Genomic DNA, 19,530 nt, shown 5'->3' on the forward strand with positions numbered 1-19,530 from the left:
ATTCATTATCCTTTCTTTAATGTCATTAAGTACAGAGATATCCCATATTTGGAAATTATAAATTACTGATATTAAGACATCTTCATGGTCTGAGTGTATGAATATTTTGCTTCGAAACAAGCCTTCTATAAAGTGATAGATTTTTAAGGGCATCTCACTATATCTACAAAACATCAAACATCAATATGTAGTTTTGATAAAGTTCGCTCCATGGCAGCTTCACACCAGCGGTGGTTGTAACGTTACTTGCTGGGTTGCATATTAAAAATTATTTTAGCATATCCCTCTGTATAACAAGTGACATAGATTATACTGAGAAACGTTTGTTAAACCATAAAGTAAAGTTTGTTATCCTAACGCAACTAACAAATGTATTGGTTTGAGTTATCTAGTATGGTATTATTTGCTTATAAACAGACTGTTCAAGACAATATTTTAAGCTCTAGATATCAGATTATGTCTGTTTATGTTTTCTAGTGATCAAACCAGTATGGTGTGTTGAGACTTAGCTCCGTGCTCAATATAACTGTAATGTTTCAGCTTATACTGAAGTGAGTATTCTAGTCTTAGTAATCTTATAAAATTGTTGCATTTGTGCGTTTAATATCTCAAAATTTCGTGCTATATCTTTAAAACTTTGGTTCACCATGTTGCTCTTGTGACACATTAGTCAGTAACTAGTGATGTACCGTTCAATGGTCATTACTAGCCATAGCTTAATATTTAAATTCCATTAACAACAATCTTGCTTTGTTTATTTGACTGCCACCATGATTAGAAGAGACAATGTTAACGCGTTTCAACAACGGCAGAAACACTTAAAATAAAATTAGAGACGTACACAGGATAAAGTTAAACCAAACGAAAACGCGAAGACAAATGTTAAAAACAAAACAAGTGAAAGGTGAATGAAACGTTTCATTAGTTTGCAGCGTCTGCCTTTCCTTTCTATTTGTGTTTAAATCTTATAGTAACATTAAGAGGCTGACTTTGAATAGTATTGAGTAAGAAATCGACAACTACACGTTTTGTTCCTCTCATAAAATCTGCTTATATTTATGACCTGACGGAAGCCACTGATTTTGTTCTTTCCAAACAAAAAATTCACAATTGTTGGTTTCTTTAAATTTCGCATAAACCTAAATGAGGACTATCTACGCTAGCCTTTTTGACTTGACAGTGTAGGGCTAGAGGGAAGACAGCTAGTCGTCACCACTCACCATCAACTCTTGAGCTACTCTTTTACCAACGAATAGTGAGATTATTGATCGTTACATTATAACGCCCACACCGCTGAAAGGGCAAGTATGTTTGGTGTAACGGGGATTCGAACCAGTGACCCGCAGATTACGAGTTGAACGCCCTAACCATCTGGCTATGCCGGGGCCTGTTTTTCCTTAATACATATTTATATAAATAACATTAATTTTTTCGACACTGCATGGTCAGGTGGTTAGGTCAGGTTAGGTTATATTTTTCAATGGTCTTATGTTCAACCACTTTGTGAAACGTGAATGAAATAGACACCAGTGTATTAAAATAAATTCAGCAATATCGGTTCGATCAAAGCATCTCCCAGTGACACAGCGGAATGTCTGTGGACCCACATCGTTAGAAACCGGCTTTCGATACCCGTGGTGGGTAGAAAACAGGTGTCTATCGTGTAGCTTTGTGGTTACTTCTAACCAACCAAACAATCGATCAAAGCAGCGACCTTATACTGTTGTGGTGTTTGTGAATGTGTGATGATCTTCGGCTTTTCACTGATATCCTTCTTGTTTTAAATATATAATAAATTAATTTCACTTGTAGTGGTATGTCGGAGAGATGATACTCGATGAAACCAGTGAGTAGGAAAGACTGTCAAAAATAATTGTTTATCGTTTCTGTTAATATATCTATCACTGAGCTTTAAAATTAGTCGCTCGGTGCTTCAGCGACAATTTTCTTTATGCTGAAATGTGAGGTTTGATTCCCGCAGAGGACAGAACGAGAGTTCACTGTACAGTTTTTGCGCTAAAACTAACAAGCAGGAAAACCTTTCTAAGAGCCGTACTAAGAATTGACCAAGATTAATAATCGATACGTCATACGTGTATTTAACAAAAAAAACAACAGTCTCATTTAATGTACGTCTTTTAATGATTTTACTAATGAAATACATGTAGGTATCGCAGACGAAGGATCTCCTGGCTGTTAACAAAGTCGTGTTAGCGTATGCCAGGAGACGCCTCTCCTGTTTATTTTGTGTTTCACTGTACACCTTCTTGGTGCCTTTGTGGGAGAAACTGACATGGTAAAAGCTACTAATTGTTTTACTTTCTGTTATTCCAATCCAACACAACACACACCTTAATGACGTTACCATGGTAGCGAATAAGATTTGTAGCAACTTTCGTTTTTGTATATTTTTTACCTAAGAAATTTAAACTGAAATGCTACATATATTTTCCCGTCTATGTCACTTGGTTTCATCTTGATATACTTACTGCTTGGAAATCTTGTCTGTGTTTGCTAAGAACTTGTGACTTGTTTGTTCCTATTAGTTTATAAAAAAAAAAACTTTTTCTAACTCTGGAAGAAAATTACTGTATTTGATGATTTTTTCCTCTTTGTGGTGTTTCTCTCAGCTACTCTACAAAAGTAAACTTAAGATTGGTTATAATTAGATTCGTTAAAAACCTTGTCAGCCTTTATTTGGCACTAGATTACGGATGCCCGAAAAATAGGACCACTCTTAAAAAGTTCAGAAACTGTAACATTCTTCGGATCAAATATAACAGTACTTGTCAGATGATATAACATTTCTGTATCACTGTGATATACATACATAAAGGGTATGAGAGTGTTATGAACGTATGAAAACTAACCAGTTTCAACAGCGTCGAGTGAAAATAAAATTTGTGGATATATTTTTGACTTGCCTCAAACCGATGCTGTTTCTTTTAACCCTTCCAGAGATATCAAAAATTGAAGACTGAGTTAAATATTGATCTGGTAAAACGAAGTTTAATTAAACTACCAGAAACTAGAATAGAAACCAAACGCTGAAGTTAGATTTATCAGTGATGTCGTTTGAATTACTTGAGAAACACGAAATCGAGAACTTTAATGCCAAATCTAAATTACTACAGGGTCTTAATAAAACGTTTACATACAGTTGAAACAATAGATGTTTATGCGTGTAGTAGCTCCTGAGCTCCTTACCTTGATTATATAAAGATTTTCTTTAATACCTGATATTACAAAATACTTTTCAAAGAAACGATCTAATATATTAGTTAAATAGCTTAAATGTTAACATTTTCACCTAGAACAGTTGTTATGGTGTAGTAATTTTAAAATGTTTCAGAAAAAGTGAAAATTGTGATTTAATCGAACCCACGATTTTGTTTTCTCTGTAGCCCGTTAGGTGACCATACGTCGAATGGTGGAAATCTCACGTTTCACTTTCAGAAGCAGAATTTCACAAGACTCCTTCTTTTAAAGTGAAACATGATTAAATGTGGCTTAAGGACAAAGTTTGGACAGCGGTGCGCCCCGCTCACTCACCGTCCAGTGAAATAAACTGAGATCAAATTTTATACGAACACGAAATCCTGTATGCCAAGAAGTTGATTTAACTTAAGATTTTACGAATATGCATTTATATATCACACCATACATTATAAACATAATTTATTAATGGTAAATCCATTGATAAAGATTATGCATTATTATTAATGCAGTAATTCGTTTACTAATTTAGTTTAGTTTAGTAATTCGTGTATTAATGCGCATTATGATCACAACAATAATGAGCTTGTGTTAACAGCAGTGATAAAGAAGTGCGACATTAGAGTAAGTTTTTTTGTCACTTTTATCTTAAATGCTGTTGGTACTTGTAATGGTTATTGACTAAGAATCAACAGTGGGAATATTTTATTATTTTGACTCTAGTCCCTGAGATGTGATCTTCCATGGTCTCTGTGTTACACTCCTGATGACGAATAGTAAACTGAGCAATAGGTTGGTCGATCTAACGATATTTATATATACAAAAGAAATTTTCTTTTGTTCATCAGAAGAGAAGGACTAAGAATTTAAACGTTTGACTGTTTTTTAAATTAATTTTTTAAATTATCTTTTTTTCAGAAAACAGGGAACTTTTTTATTATAAATAAAATTGTGCCCTACTTACCCGTATTATTTTTTCTGAACCTCAATATGACCATGAGAATGATTAGTTAATATTTCACACTAAGAAGGACTATTTAAATTATTGGTCACCTTCGAAGGACAGCTTCATTATTGGTCCAAATAATCTCCTTACCTTCTGGTTATGAAAAAAAACTATTATATATTTGGTTTTGAGAAAGACCTAATAAAAGACTAAAAATGATTTTTTTTTTAATTTTTGAAACTGAAAATATTTACGACAGGTTTCACTTAATGTTGTAACCTCGCAATAATGTTTTCAATACTTGACCTTTAAAGGACTGGTTAGGTTTTTTGCCCCGAGAAGAACTAGTTTACTTTTGGTTTTAAGAATAACAACTAAATCCTGGATCTGGAAGAGAATAACTAATATCTGATAATGAGAGAAACTGTGCAATCTTTGACTCTGGAAGGGATATTTAAATATCTTGTTCTCAGAAAGACCATTTTAACATCTGGTTTTGTGATTGACCACGTAACTTTTGGTCCTAGGATTTCTGCTTAAATTTTCGTTCTCAGTAGGACTATTACATACTCGGTTCTCAGAAGAATCATCATTTTGTGTCTCACAATGGCTACTTGATGTTTCGAATTAAGAAAGATGACTTGATTTCTGGTTTTGAGAAGGACTGTTTAACTGCTAATTTTAAGAAGAACTATTTAACTGTTGGTTAAAGAAGGATTGTTTAACTGTTGGTTTTGAGAAGGACTATTCAACTACTAGTTGTTGACGAGGACTATTTAACTGCTGATTTTGAGGAGGACTATTTAACTGCTGATTTTGAGAAGGACTGTTTAACTACTGATTTTAAGAAAGACTATTTAACTACTGATTTTGAAGAAGACTATTTAACTGCTGATTTTGAGAAGGATTATTTAACTACTGATTTTAAAAAGGACTATTTAACTGTTGGTTTTGAAAAGGACTATTTAATTGCTGATTTTAAGGAAGACTGTTTAATTGCTGATTTTGAGAAGTACTGTTTAACTGTTGGTTTTGAGAAGGACTGTTTAACTGCTGGTCTTGAGAAGGGTCGTTTGTATTTTGAAACAGAGAACTAATAGTTACTTTCATGTTAACAGAAATATGTTTTATCTTAATTTCTTGAGAAAAAATATTTAACTACTGAGTTTAAGAAGAACTATTTAACTGTTGGTTTTGAGAAGGACTGTTTAACTGCTTATTTTAAAAAGAACTATTTAATTGCTGATTTTGAGGAGGACTAATTAAATGTTGATTTTGAGAAGTACTGTTTAACTGCTAGTTTTAAGAATGACTGTTTAACTACTGATTTCGAGAAGGACTATTTAACTGTTGGTTTTGTGAAGAACTGTTTAACTACTGATTTTAAGAAAGACTATTTAACTACTGATTTTGAAGAAGACTATTTAACTGCTGATTTTGAGAAGGATTATTTAACTACTGATTTTAAAAAGGACTATTTAACTGTTGGTTTTGAAAAGGACTATTTAATTGCTGATTTTAAGGAAGACTGTTTAATTGCTGATTTTGAGAAGTACTGTTTAACTGTTGGTTTTGTGGAGGACTGTTTAACTGCTGGTCTTGAGAAGGATCGTTTGTATTTTGAAACAGAGAACTAATAGTTACTTTCATGTTAACAGAAATATGTTTTATCTTAATTTCTTGAGAAAAAATATTTAACTACTGAGTTTAAGAAGAACTATTTAACTGTTGGTTTTGAGAAGGACTGTTTAACTGCTGGTCTTGAGAAGGGTCGTTTGTATTTTGAAACAGAGAACTAATAGTTACTTTCATGTTAACAGAAATATGTTTTATCTTAATTTCTTGAGAAAAAATATTTAACTACTGATTTTAAGAAGAACTATTTAACTGTTGGTTTTGAGAAGGACTGTTTAACTGCTGGTCTTGAGAAGGGTCGTTTGTATTTTGAAACAGAGAACTAATAGTTACTTTCATGTTAACAGAAATATGTTTTATCTTAATTTCTTGAGAAAAAATATTTAACTACTGATTTTAAGAAGAACTATTTAACTGTTGGTTTTGAGAAGGACTGTTTAACTGCTTATTTTAAAAAGAACTATTTAATTGCTGATTTTGAGGAGGACTAATTAAATGTTGATTTTGAGAAGTACTGTTTAACTGCTAGTTTTAAGAATGACTGTTTAACTACTGATTTCGAGAAGGACTATTTAACTGTTGGTTTTGTGAAGAACTGTTTAACTACTGATTTTAAGAAAGACTATTTAACTACTGATTTTGAAGAAGACTATTTAACTGCTGATTTTGAGAAGGATTATTTAACTACTGATTTTAAAAAGGACTATTTAACTGTTGGTTTTGAAAAGGACTATTTAATTGCTGATTTTAAGGAAGACTGTTTAATTGCTGATTTTGAGAAGTACTGTTAAACTGTTGGTTTTGTGAAGGACTGTTTAACTGCTGGTCTTGAAAAGGGTCGTTTGTATTTTGAAACAGAGAACTAATAGTAACTTTCATGTTAACAGAAATATGTTTTATCTTAATTTCTTGAGAAAAAATATTTAACTACTGATTTTAAGAAGAACTATTTAACTGTTGGTTTTGAGAAGGACTGTTTAACTTCTTATTTTAAAAAGGACTATTTAATTGCTGATTTTGAGGAGGACTGTTTAATTGCTGATTTTGAGAAGGACTAATTAAATGTTGATTTTGAGAAGTACTGTTTAACTGCTAGTTTTAAGAAGGACTGTTTAACTGCTGATTTCGAGAAGGACTATTTAACTGTTGGTTTTGTGAAGGACTGTTTAACTGCTGGTCTTGAGAAGGATCGTTTATATTTTGAAACAGAGAACTAATAGTTACTTTTATGTTAACAGAAATATGTTTTATCTTCATTTCTTGAGAAAAATAATTCACTCCTATTTTTGGTAAAGAATATTTAATTCCTCATTACGAGAAATACCACTTTACTTTTGATCTTCTAAAGGACAACGTAAATTATAATCCTGAGAACAAATGATTCCTGAGAAAAACGTGTTATTTCCTGGTGCTGAGAAGGACGATTTTTGATCACGTGATGGACACTGTAGATTTTGTTCTCATTAATGACTGTATTAGATCTAAGAAAGACTAGTTATCTTGTAGTTCCAAGCAGGATTTGTAAGTCCTCGTCTAATGAATTTATTTTTATGATTTTAAGAATCACTGCCTTATAGTCTTGTTAAAGGTTATGATTTTGGACATGAGAAGACATAATTAAGTTTTGGTTTTCCTAGATAGACCATTTACATTTCGCTACAGAGAATAGCCACTTTGAATCCTGGGAGCCACATGGTGGCTCAGCTGTAAGTCTGCGAACTCATATCTCTAGAAACCGAGTTACGATACCCGTGGTAGGCAGAACACACACAGCTTTGTTTTTAACGCCACTAAGTAAACGAACAGTTGAATCGTGAGAAAATCTTGCACCCTTAGTTCCATTCATGGTCTGAAGAACGGATACTTAACTTCGAAGACTGCCGAAACCATATGTGTGATATAATATCGCAATCACTTGAAGCTTTCGTTACTTTAATGTGTGCGGCAAAACCACTTCTTTGGATTTTCTAGACGTTACGACAACCTTTACCTCAACACTAGAAACAAGATAAATAGATCCACGATATATCAATTTTCAAAATATTTTATGAAAGAGTGGAATAACTTTTATTTTGTTATGCTTAGAGTTAGATACAATTAGATCTCAACTACGAGTATTTTAAATTCATTTTTTCATTTCATAAAAGCAGTGGCTAAACCAAAAGTTACACCCTCAAAAAAAGAAAAACGAAAATGAAAAAGAAAGAAGACACTTTATGAGTGTCACTTTCATGAGAATTAATTTTAAAATATCCTTCATTTATTTATTATTCCATTAATTTAATAGTCCATTATATTATACCTTTGTTTCTTAACCTAAAAACTCAGTCAGCAAGTAATTGACTTTTCAAAAGTTTGAAAATGAAAAAAATAACAAATATTATTTGCCGATTTTAATAATGTTTAGAAGTAAACGTGTCAACATGTTTCTGTTTCTTTGGTGTTGGGCCTACATAGCTACGGTGATGAAAGTTATTCTAATATAAACATTATCTAACTTACCACTATTAGCTGTCAAGAAATACGAACAGTAGTTTTATAAAACAGATCACACGTTATTTTCAGTACTGCGCTTCTAATGTTTGGTGAGCATTAATAAATTGCTTACATCCTATCATCAACATTTTGTGTGCATCAGTAAACTGGTATACATTATTATCAATACGTTGCTGCTAAGGTTTGATGTGTATTGATAAATTACTAATACATTATTATCAATACGTTACTGCTAAGGTTTGGTGAGTGTTGTTAAATAACTAATACATTATTATCAATACGTTACTGCTAAGGTTTGGTGAGTGTTGTTAAATAACTAATACATTATTATCAATACGTTACTGCTAAGGTTTGGTGAGTGTTGTTAAATAACTAATACATTATTATCAATACGTTACTGCTAAGGTTTGGTGAGTGTTGTTAAATAACTAATACATTATTATCAATACGTTACTGCTAAGGTTTGATGAGTGTTGTTAAATAACTAATACATTATTATCAATACGTCACTGCTAAGGTTTGATGAGTGTTGTTAAATAACTAATACATTATTATCAATACATTACTGCTAAGGTTTGATGAGTGTTGTTAAATTACTAATACATTATTATCAATACGTTACTCCTAAGGTTTGGTGAGTGTTGTTAAATTACTAATACATTATTATCAATACGTTACTGCTAAGGTTTGATGAGTGTTGTTAAATAACTAATACATTATTATCAATACATTACTGCTAAGGTTTGATGAGTGTTGTTAAATAACTAATACATTATTATCAATACGTTACTCCTAAGGTTTGGTGAGTGTTGTTAAATAACTAATACATTATTATCAATACGTTACTCCTAAGGTTTGATGAGTGTTGTTAAATTACTAATACATTATTATCAATACGTTACTGCTAAGGTTTGGTGAGTGTTGTTAAATAACTAATACATTATTATCAATACGTTACTGCTAAGGTTTGGTGAGTGTTGTTAAATAACTAATACATTATTATCAATACGTTACTGCTAAGGTTTGGTGAGTGTTGTTAAATAACTAATACATTATTATCAATACATTACTGCTAAGGTTTGATGAGTGTTGTTAAATAACTAATACATTATTATCAATACGTTACTGCTAAGGTTTGGTGAGTGTTGTTAAATAACTAATACATTATTATCAATACGTTACTGCTAAGGTTTGGTGAGTGTTGTTAAATAACTAATACATTATTATCAATACGTTACTCCTAAGGTTTGATGAGTGTTGTTAAATAACTAATACATTATTATCAATACGTTACTGCTAAGGTTTGATGAGTGTTGTTAAATAACTAATAAATTATTATCAATACGTTACTGCTAAGGTTTGATGAGTGTTGTTAAATTACTAATACATTATTATCAATACGTTACTCCTAAGGTTTGATGAGTGTTGTTAAATAACTAATACATTATTATCAATACGTTACTGCTAAGGTTTGGTGAGTGTTGTTAAATAACTAATACATTATTATCAATACGTTACTCCTAAGGTTTGATGAGTGTTGTTAAATAACTAATACATTATTATCAATACGTTACTCCTAAGGTTTGATGAGTGTTGTTAAATAACTAATACATTATTATCAATACGTTACTGCTTAGGTTTGGTGACTGTTGATAAATTGCTAACACGTTGTTATTAATACGTTGTTTCTAAAATTTAGTGGCTGTTGTTAAATTGTTAACACATTATTACCAATACATTATTTCTAAGGTTTGATCAGTATTAGTAAACTACATACACAATACTGTTACTGTGATGTTTCAATGTAAGAAGAAACCAACTGACAAATTAAATACGAGAAAACGAAAACCGAAACAAAAATGAAGAAAGAGAATGTTTCGATAAATTATCTTGTCATCCACATGTGCAGCTAACTCTAACTTCAAGTGAAGAAATCAATAACTACGTCGTTTAGAGTTGTCTAGGTCGACACAGTCGCCAGGTAAAGGCTAGAATCATTTTTTAAACAGGTGAAATGTTGGATGTTTCTTACAGGAGTTTGTTGTGTTTTTATTCACTTTTATTCTTCCCAGACGTTATTTCTTCGACGGAAACTTTTCTGGTGAAAAGTTGAGATGTCTTGAAATATAAAACAAACACATAATTTGTAATTACTAAAAATATTAATTAGATATAAGAGTCTTAAAAATATTTTCGAAAATAAAACTTGATTCTTTACTATTGAAATGTTAAAACTCAAGGAACTTGAGTGTGTATTTAAATTATTAAAATCGAGATACGAACAACCTTTTATAATATACAATTAGAATCTAATTTTGAACTACTAAAATGGAAGGAAAACAGGTAAAAAAGACGCCAGCCATAAATTCTTGGGCTACTGTACCCGTTTCGGCCCGAAAAATAATATTTCATTGACATTTTTGTAGTTATACTCACGTTAGGAAAGTGCGAGAAAAGAATTTTGGGCAACGAGCCACGAACTCTCGGTTTTACATTTTGATCTTGCTGACTACCATGCACTTTTGCAGCAACGGATCACCAATCATAAATCTAGCCATCCATAATTTACCAGTGTAAGACTAGAGGGAAGGCAGCTAGTCGTCAACACCCACCGCCAACTCTTGGGCTACTCTTTTACCAACGAATAGTGAGATTGAGCGTCACATTATAACGCCCTCACGGCTGAAAGAGCGATCAAGTTTGGTGCGACGGAGATTCGAACTCGCGACCCTCAGATTACGAGTCAAATGCCTTAACCCACCTGGCCATGCCAGGCCGAAAATCTGCTAAAATTGAAAAAAATTGATAGTATACTTACCAATACTTTAAACAGAAACATTGAAACTTCCTTAAACTCTGTAAGAAAATTATTATATTTCGTTCGTATGTGGTGAATTTATAATACAGTTTCTTCAGTAACCTTTACGCTGAATCTGAACAATTAATTTTTTTGTTTGAAGTGCCCTAACGTTTCGGTGTTTAAAGTAACTGACAAGAATTTTGAATCATATTTTTATCAGAAACAAAACTGATCACTCATTCCTTTCGTTATTTGTGTTCATTCAAGAAAATAATAAAATCGAAAGAAAAATAAAATAAGCTTTTCTGAGTTGAAATAATGAACCTTTTATGAGTAACTATCCAGACTTTTCACTCTGCGAATCCCCTGGTGAAACGGCAGTAACTCTTCAGATTTACAACGCTGAAATCAAGGGTTTGATTCCCCTATGTGAACACAAGAAACAGTCCGACGTGACTGTAATAAAACACACGGAAAACTTTGTGTGCTTAAAAATTGTTTCAACTCTTATTGCTTTGTTATGTTGTTTTTTACTTCTACAGAATTCGATTTTCATTGACTTGTTCGTTTATTTTAGTGCTTTGGTAGCGCCTGATGATGGCCAGTTGACTTGCTGAGAGTTTTTTTTTTCTTCTAATGCTAATTTAGTTTCACAAGTGTAGTATCGACACTAATGTGCAAGATATATAATAATAGAGGCACTGTGTTAGAGTATATTAGAGTGTATATTTATGACACAACGTTTTACAAGTAATGTGTTTTTATAAATCCTATATATTTTTCGTATATTATTCTCATTGGATTCCTGTTCTTAAGAATAATTAATAATTATACTGTTATTCACACATCAGTGCCAATACAATATATTAAAATCTTAATGAGTTGGAAACTATCCATTCTTTAGTGTCACTACAGCTTTGCTAAGAGTTAGTCCTCTCTTGCAAGCACTATGAAAATATTCTAGGCGTTTTTTACTTAAATACACGACCCGGCATCGTAATCTGAGGGTCGCGGGTTCGAATCCCGGTCGCACCAAACATGCTCGCCCTTTCAGCCGTGGGGGCGTTATAATGTGACCTTCAATCCCACTATTCATTGGTAAAAGAGTTGGGAGTGGGTGGTGATGACTAGCTGCCTTCCCTCTCTAGTCTTACACTGATAAATTAGGGACGGCTAGTGCAGATAACCCTCGAGTAGCTGAATGTTAGTTAACTGGTTCTGCGTGTTAGCACAATTTTTCTAAGTCTTAATAAGTTGTAGGAAACAACTTGCATATTATGATGTTTAGTGACATCTACATATAGAATAATAGATTTATTTCACTACAACGTGAAGCAAATACGTCATCATGCCTAACTGTTTAAGACAAAACATTATTTAGAAGTAAGTCTATTAAACTACAACAGCTGTCCCAAAATGTCATATATTTCGTAAGTTAAGTTAACACCTCTTAGAAACAAACATGGACATGACATTTTGTACTAAGTCCAAAACTTAGTGTCTGTCACAATACCATATACCATTCAGTTTTAATGTAATGCTTCTAACACTTAACACTTATTAAACACTAAGTGCTCGTTAGTATCATAACAAGTTTTTGTGAGTTTGAGATAACTACTTGCATAATAATATTAATAATTTTTAAGATTTTTGTAAGTGTTCGTAAACCATATTTTATAATTGACGTCAAACAATTATACTGAGACTCGATGGCTACAAAACATAAAACATGTTAGTTTTCATAAAGTGACTCGAGCAACTAACAGCATTAATATATATATTATAAAAACACATGTGTAATAGTTTTAATACACTCTTTCAATGGCTAACATATTTATTTGCAGATAAATTTCAATTAAATAGTTGCAAGTTTGACGGGAAGAAAAAATTATTTGCAATTTAACAAGAGTGCAATTCTATTGCGAATCAAGTTTCAGAAACCTATTTGCTCGTTGGTTTTAACACTTTGGTTCTAAGAATTGGTTATCATTAGCAAACTCCTTGAACATTAGTGCCAGCACAGTGCTTCTGAAATTTAGTGTTTATTTAAAAGCTGACTCATAATAAGTTTAAACACAGTGCGTCTAAGTGCTGGTGGATATTATACAAATGTAAAAATGGATTAGAACCAACACAGTAATTCATAAACTTACTGAGTACGAATAAACTACTAACACACTAGTACCAACACAATACTTATCAGACATGGTGGCTATGACTTTTTATGATTATTTTAAAACTACTAACACACTAGTACCAACACAATACTAATCAGGCATGGTGGCCATGACTTTCTATGATTATTTTAAAACTACTAACACACTAGTACCAACACAATACTCATCAGCCATGGTGGCCATGACTTTCTATGATTATTTTAAAACTACTAACACACTAGTTCCAACACAATACTCATCAGCCATGGTAGTCATGACTTTCTATGATTATTTTAAAACTACTAACACATTAGTACCAACACAATACTCATCAGACACGGTGGCCATGACTTTTTCTGATTATTTTAAAACTACTAACACACCAGTGCTGACACAATACCTATGTAGGTTCAAGCAAATGTTTTGAAAACATAGTGGAAATTCATAGAATACACGCACATTAGTTTTGAATAATGCTTTCATAATATTTAATTATTATGATAGGCTACATGCGAAATAATTTAAATTTGCGACTTTTAATGGAGTTTCAGTTATCGGAAAGCTACAGGTGTTTCAGTGTTAAAATAGTGTTTAAGGCTTAGAAAACAATAAATAATTGTCCATGTTTTATTACCATTAGTGGGCTTCAAAACCTTTTAGCTTTTGGAAAATTGCATGTCCATTAGTGTAACTGCAAACTACATATGTTTCAGAGTGTTAATACAGTGATTTCAGGCCTTTGAATACCACACTTACGCTAGTGTTAATATCAGGCATCAGAGTATTATTACATATTATATATGTATTACTGTTATCACATGGTTTTAAAACTTATTGAGTTTTTTACCAGACTCATAAGCGTAGTAAACTACACTAGATAAACATTAATTTCTGTATCCTATTTTTAGGAACTTCTAGCTAGTATAAATTTGTACGCATGCTTGATTCTTTGTTAAAACAAGCTAATCGAGGGTTACTTAATTAACCTTCTTTTAAATATGATAGACTAGAAGAAAGACCATCAATCAACTCATTAACCGTCAACCTTTAAGTTTCTTTAATCCAACAGTGCGACTGATTGTCACATTATAACGCACCGAAGGTTAAAAGAGGCCAGTGATGGGTTTCGAACCTACCATCTCTAAATAACGAAACGAGCGGTCTAACCACTAGCCATGCTTATTGGTTTTAATAAAAACATGCATTTATATGTTCATTAGTCTCATAATAAATTTTTTAAAACTTAGTAAGTTTTTTACCATACGTTAAGAAGTTAAGCGTATTTATCTACCAAGGTTAAGATGCCTTTCTTACACATTTTTTATGAGAGAACTAATTTTTTCATTTCCTTTATGGATAAAAAAACAGGTGCACTAGTCGACATGTAACAGCATCCAAAACATAGTCGCACAACACAATTTCAGATTTTATTTTAAGTATGTCGGTTTCTCTTTCTAATCCAGGTAAAATATATTTGTAATCTATCTTAACCGTTGAACTATTCGTAGAATTAGGTGTAATTTCAACTTATAGATAGCACCTTATAATTGGGATTTACACGTTTATGCACTTCCATTCCTGGAGTATGTCTTATGTTACACTTTTCATTTTCTGTCCCAGCAAGGCCAGGAAGTTAGAGTACTTCACTCGCAACCTGAGGGTCGATGGTTTGAATCTCCGTTCCACCAAACATGCTTTCAGCCGTGCGAGAGTAGTAAAGTTACGATAAATCCCACTCTTCGTTGTCAAAAGTGTAGCCTAAGAGTTGGCGGTGGGTGGTAACGACTAGTTGCTTTCCCTCTATTCTTATACTGCTAAATTAGGGACGACCAGCGTAGATAACCCTTGTGCAGATCCGGCATGGCCAGATGGTTAAGGCGCTTGACTCGTAATCTGAGGGTCGAGCCGTGAAGGCATTATAATGTGACGGTCAATCCCACTATTCGTTGGTGAAAGAGTAGCCAAGAATTGGCAGTGGTGGATAATGATTAGCTGCCTTCCCTCTAGTCTTGCACTGTTTAATGAGGGACGGCTAGCGCAGATAGCCCTCGTGTAGCTTTGCGCGAAATTCAAAAACAAGCAAAGACAAACATGATTGGTATTTTTAATTATTCAGCAAAGATGCAAAGATTCCTAGTAGCACAACAGTATGTCTGGGAACTTATAACGTCAGAAATTGGGTTTCGATACCTGTAGTAGACAGAGCACAGACATCCCATTGTGCAGCTTTGTGTTAAACTGTAAACAACGAATATTTATTTTAGAACCTTTTAAAAGTGTTTTTACTTTGTACGTTTTGTTTCATACAATATTTATTGTTACGGTTCTGAAATGTAACCAAGACTTCCTTAGAAATGTATTTATTTATACATGTGAGAGAGGTTTAATGTAAACGTTTGAAAAGCAAGAAAATGCTTCTCTTAGACTTTTTTAGAACTAGATTAGAACCTTGAAACAAATATAATGACCTCAAATATCAACACCTTTTCCTTACTATTTTCGCTTTTTATAATATATACCCCGGTAGGAGAGTGGTATGTTTACGGACTTACAACGATAAAATCCGAGGCTCGATTCCCAACGATACATACAGAAGATAGCACACTCATTCTTGTTTATAGAACGAGCGATATGAGATTATTAAGTTTTAAGGAACGTGACCTTTCTATTTGTAGTTAGTCCAGAGTTGTAGACATCTGGTGTGGAACAGCATGGAACCGTCTCTGTGCCGCGTAGAATATAGAGCATTTGAATTATATTGTGTGATTTCTATTTGCATTATGGATTTCGTAATGACGTATGTGATTTTTTTAACTTTTCGATTAATTGGAAATTAAGTGAAGTTAATTTGGCCTTCAGTAACACCTAATTAACACCATTATAACACTTATCTAAAGGGAAAATATAATCGAAACGTTTTATAGTTGTTTGAATAAATATAATTTTTCCTTTTTTAACCACCTTTAATCAAATATTTTTGATACACAAATATATTGAAATCTCCAAACGTGAACACGCCAGTGATTATATTAGTTTAAATCAGCCATTAATTAACAGACGACAACATGGATTTTATCATTTTTATTATTAATAATTAAAATGCTTTAAACATATTTTTTAGCTTATAATAGGTATAATATAGAATATCTATTTGTATATATATATATACTTGTAAATTTCAGGTTCTGTACTGTAAAATACTAATGTGATAAAACCAAACACAACAGTCACCATTATCTCAATGAGTAGTGGAATGTGTCTGGCGTTTTATTAAGATATATACTGAATTATAATGACTTATTTCTGAATAACTTCTAATGCTTAACATTTTCTAAAATTACACATTGTGAATACTTTATGTGTTGAGACAAAAGCTACGTAGTCAAACATTTTGTAATTTTCTTTTCGAAAGTAAACTGAAATCAGTCAAAGAAATAGTTTTGAATACTACAAAACCAAAGTGACAGACCTACAGTTTTTACGTGTAGAAGGACACTTGCTAAGATATAAACAATAATTGAGTCTTTCGTAAATTTCTAGTTTTAAAGGGATGTTAGGCTACTTAGATACAAATCAAGGTTACATAAAGCTTGTTACTCTGAAGTACAGTGTCATCTCTGTTTTCCCCCAGAACTAATTCTCTGGCTCGTTCGGTTCATCCTACTCTAGGCTTTGGATTTATAGATCTCTGCCACCAAGCGGCCTTGGTAAAGGTCCGTCATTCGTTTGAGTTAATGGTTCGTCAAGATCCTGCCATCTTGCTTCTTTTCTTTACAATTTCGTCGACATATTTGAAGTCACCACCTTCATCACTGAAGGCTTGCCTCGACGCCCTCTAGACTTTTACTTTTATCAAATCTCGCAATAGGCATTAACAGAACTTTCTACTAACTCCGAACAAAAAAAAAAACTTAGCTTTTACAAAACTTTATTCGCGAGCGGGCGAAGGGGGATAATCTACGTCCCTGAACACCCTAGTTGGTAAAATGGAATATCTTTCCTCAAAACTAAATACCTGCCTTAGTTTGTTTGATTGTTTGTTTACAGTGTTATCAGATGAAAGTAGTTGATATAATTCAAGTAACATGGCTCGTACAACAACAAGCCACTGCTAAATATTTTAAGGATATGCAAGAGAATTACGAAATACGGAAGTGGGTGTTAAAAACAACAGGACAGTTTCATAAGACAGGGACAACAACTATTTTAAACTGTGAAGCTGCTAATGGTTTAAACATTTTTTTTCCTGAATATTATTTGCTTATAACCGAGCCTGAAATAAAAAGATTTGGATACCTACGTTTTTGGAATTACTTTTTATTTATTCATAATATCTTTTTATATTTTCATGCTTTGTTTCTTTACAGAAAAAGAAAATTTAAAGAAGCTTTTGATCGTTTAGCCATCCATCTTGATTAATTCAAGAATCTACGGCGAGAAAAAACAAAACAAAACGAACCATCGTTTTTCGTGTCTTTTCTTATCTCCGTGAATTTCAAAACTAAAAGTTTCGTTTGAAAAATATATTTTTTACGTCATGGAATTATATTACTTTATCCTCAGTTGGATAAACTGGTATTAAATTTTTTGATTCTCAGCGAATTTGTTTCTTTCCTTGTTTCGAGTTACGGGAATATATCTAAAAGGTGGTTTAAACATATTTTTAGAAAGTGAATCTTATTTATCAGATTTTCGACGTAAAAATAAGGAAATAATGTTGTTACTTTAGAGCATACTTATTAACTAGAATATAGACACTATGGCGACCTTGGCTAACCCTCAAAGACCTAACGATTCTAACATAACGGACACTAATATGATGACAGATATTTTCGGACCTGATTACCATCGAACGGTTCGCATTGTTATCATTGCTGTAATGATAGTCGTTTCCTTGTTGGGAAATGCGATAGTTTGTTGGCAACTTCTCGTCTCTAGATGGCGTCGCCATTCGAAACCTAAAGTACTCTTCCTTAACCTCGCTGTTGCTGACCTATTAGTTACCATGGTGACCATGACATCTCAGATAGTGTGGGAAGTAATGGGAAGATTATGGATAGCTGGTGATGTCTTCTGTCGCTTCTTCAAGTTGCTTCAAACATTTGCACTCGTGTCTTCTACCTACGTGTTAGTCAGTATTGCCCTGGATCGTTATTATGCCATAATACACCCTCTAAGGCCGCATGTCCCTAAATGGAAGCTTGCCTTGATGGCCTGGGGGGCCTCCCTGCTTCCCTCACTTCCCAATGTTTACATTTTTCGTGAAGTTCAAATTGACGAGAACCAGTCCTTCTGCAGTTCCCTCTTCTACACTGGGAAGTTTCCGCAGTTTTATCGCCAGCTCTACATGAGTTTTGTATTTTTAACTGTTTTCATAATTCCGTTTTGCCTTCTAGTAGCACTTTACTCACGTATTTTACTAGAAATATGGCGTCAGTCGTCTTCCATGAAGAAATGTCAGCAGACAGTGTCGTCACTTCCACGTGCAAAAATTAAGACGTTAAAGATGACGATGGCCATCTTTGTTGCCTTCATAGTAACAAATCTTCCATACGTCATCCAGGAAATGGTACTAGCTTTCGGAAATCCTGAAATTTTGAACAAGAATATAATAGCGTTGTTTGGAGTCATCTCAGCTAGTAATAGCGCCATTAATCCTTACATATACTTGACATTTCATTCCAAACTAGGTGCGTGGAATCGCTTCACCTCATGTTTGAAAACTGTTAAAAATAGCAGCGTATCCAGAATCCAAACTTGGCACTCGAGACTTTCTTATAGAAACACCTCCATTACAAGTCACAGTACGCGTAATTCTGCCAATGTTTTCAAAGTACCTCATAAAACAGAATTTGAATCAATACAGCTTACAGTTATAGCAAATTACAGTCCACCGACGAAAAGTGCAAAGCTTGTTTAGACAAGAATCTTCTATCATTTTATTCAATATCAATTAGTGTATACAATACGCACTAACCGATGTGTATATTCATATATATTTTGATTCTCTTCTGTACGAACTCCTCGATAAATAAATATAAATTTTATGATAATTCCTGCAAGTTATTATATTGTACGTTTTGATTTTACTTAAATAAATGTGCCAGTTAACATCAGCCTCGTGTGTTTTTAAACATTTACAAGGACTTAATATATCTTCATCTCACGTCGTTATTTATTTAAAAAATATCCTGAATATCCAATTTGAGGAAATTGGTTTTATGTTTAAAAAAAGACGTTATTTAAAACAATAAAAAACAGACGTACAGGAATACCAGCAA

At 32.8% G+C, this 19,530-nt stretch overlaps 1 protein-coding gene and 1 pseudogene across 2 annotated transcripts in view; one reads left to right on the forward strand and one right to left on the reverse strand.

The window, feature by feature from the left end:
* The window catches only part of LOC143248377 (cardioacceleratory peptide receptor-like), a 29,444-nt gene extending 10,130 nt beyond the window's left edge, over nucleotides 1–19,314 (forward strand). Inside the window, exons 1-2 of one of the 2 annotated variants that reach the window (XM_076496738.1) lie at nucleotides 477–551; nucleotides 17,617–19,314. In XM_076496738.1, the coding sequence (XP_076352853.1) occupies nucleotides 18,009–19,169 (1,161 nt within the window). In that variant the 5' untranslated portion in view covers nucleotides 477–551; nucleotides 17,617–18,008 and the 3' untranslated portion in view covers nucleotides 19,170–19,314. Of the gene's footprint in view, nucleotides 1–476; nucleotides 552–17,616 lie in introns of those variants that run through there. The other variant, XM_076496735.1, reaches the window with a different exon arrangement.
* On the reverse strand, nucleotides 5,141–6,136 carry LOC143248160 (uncharacterized; annotated as a pseudogene).
* Nucleotides 19,315–19,530: the final 216 nt, after the last annotated feature.

This window comes from Tachypleus tridentatus, chromosome 4, assembly GCF_004210375.1.
Source record: "Tachypleus tridentatus isolate NWPU-2018 chromosome 4, ASM421037v1, whole genome shotgun sequence".
NCBI lineage: Eukaryota > Metazoa > Arthropoda > Merostomata > Xiphosura > Limulidae > Tachypleus > Tachypleus tridentatus.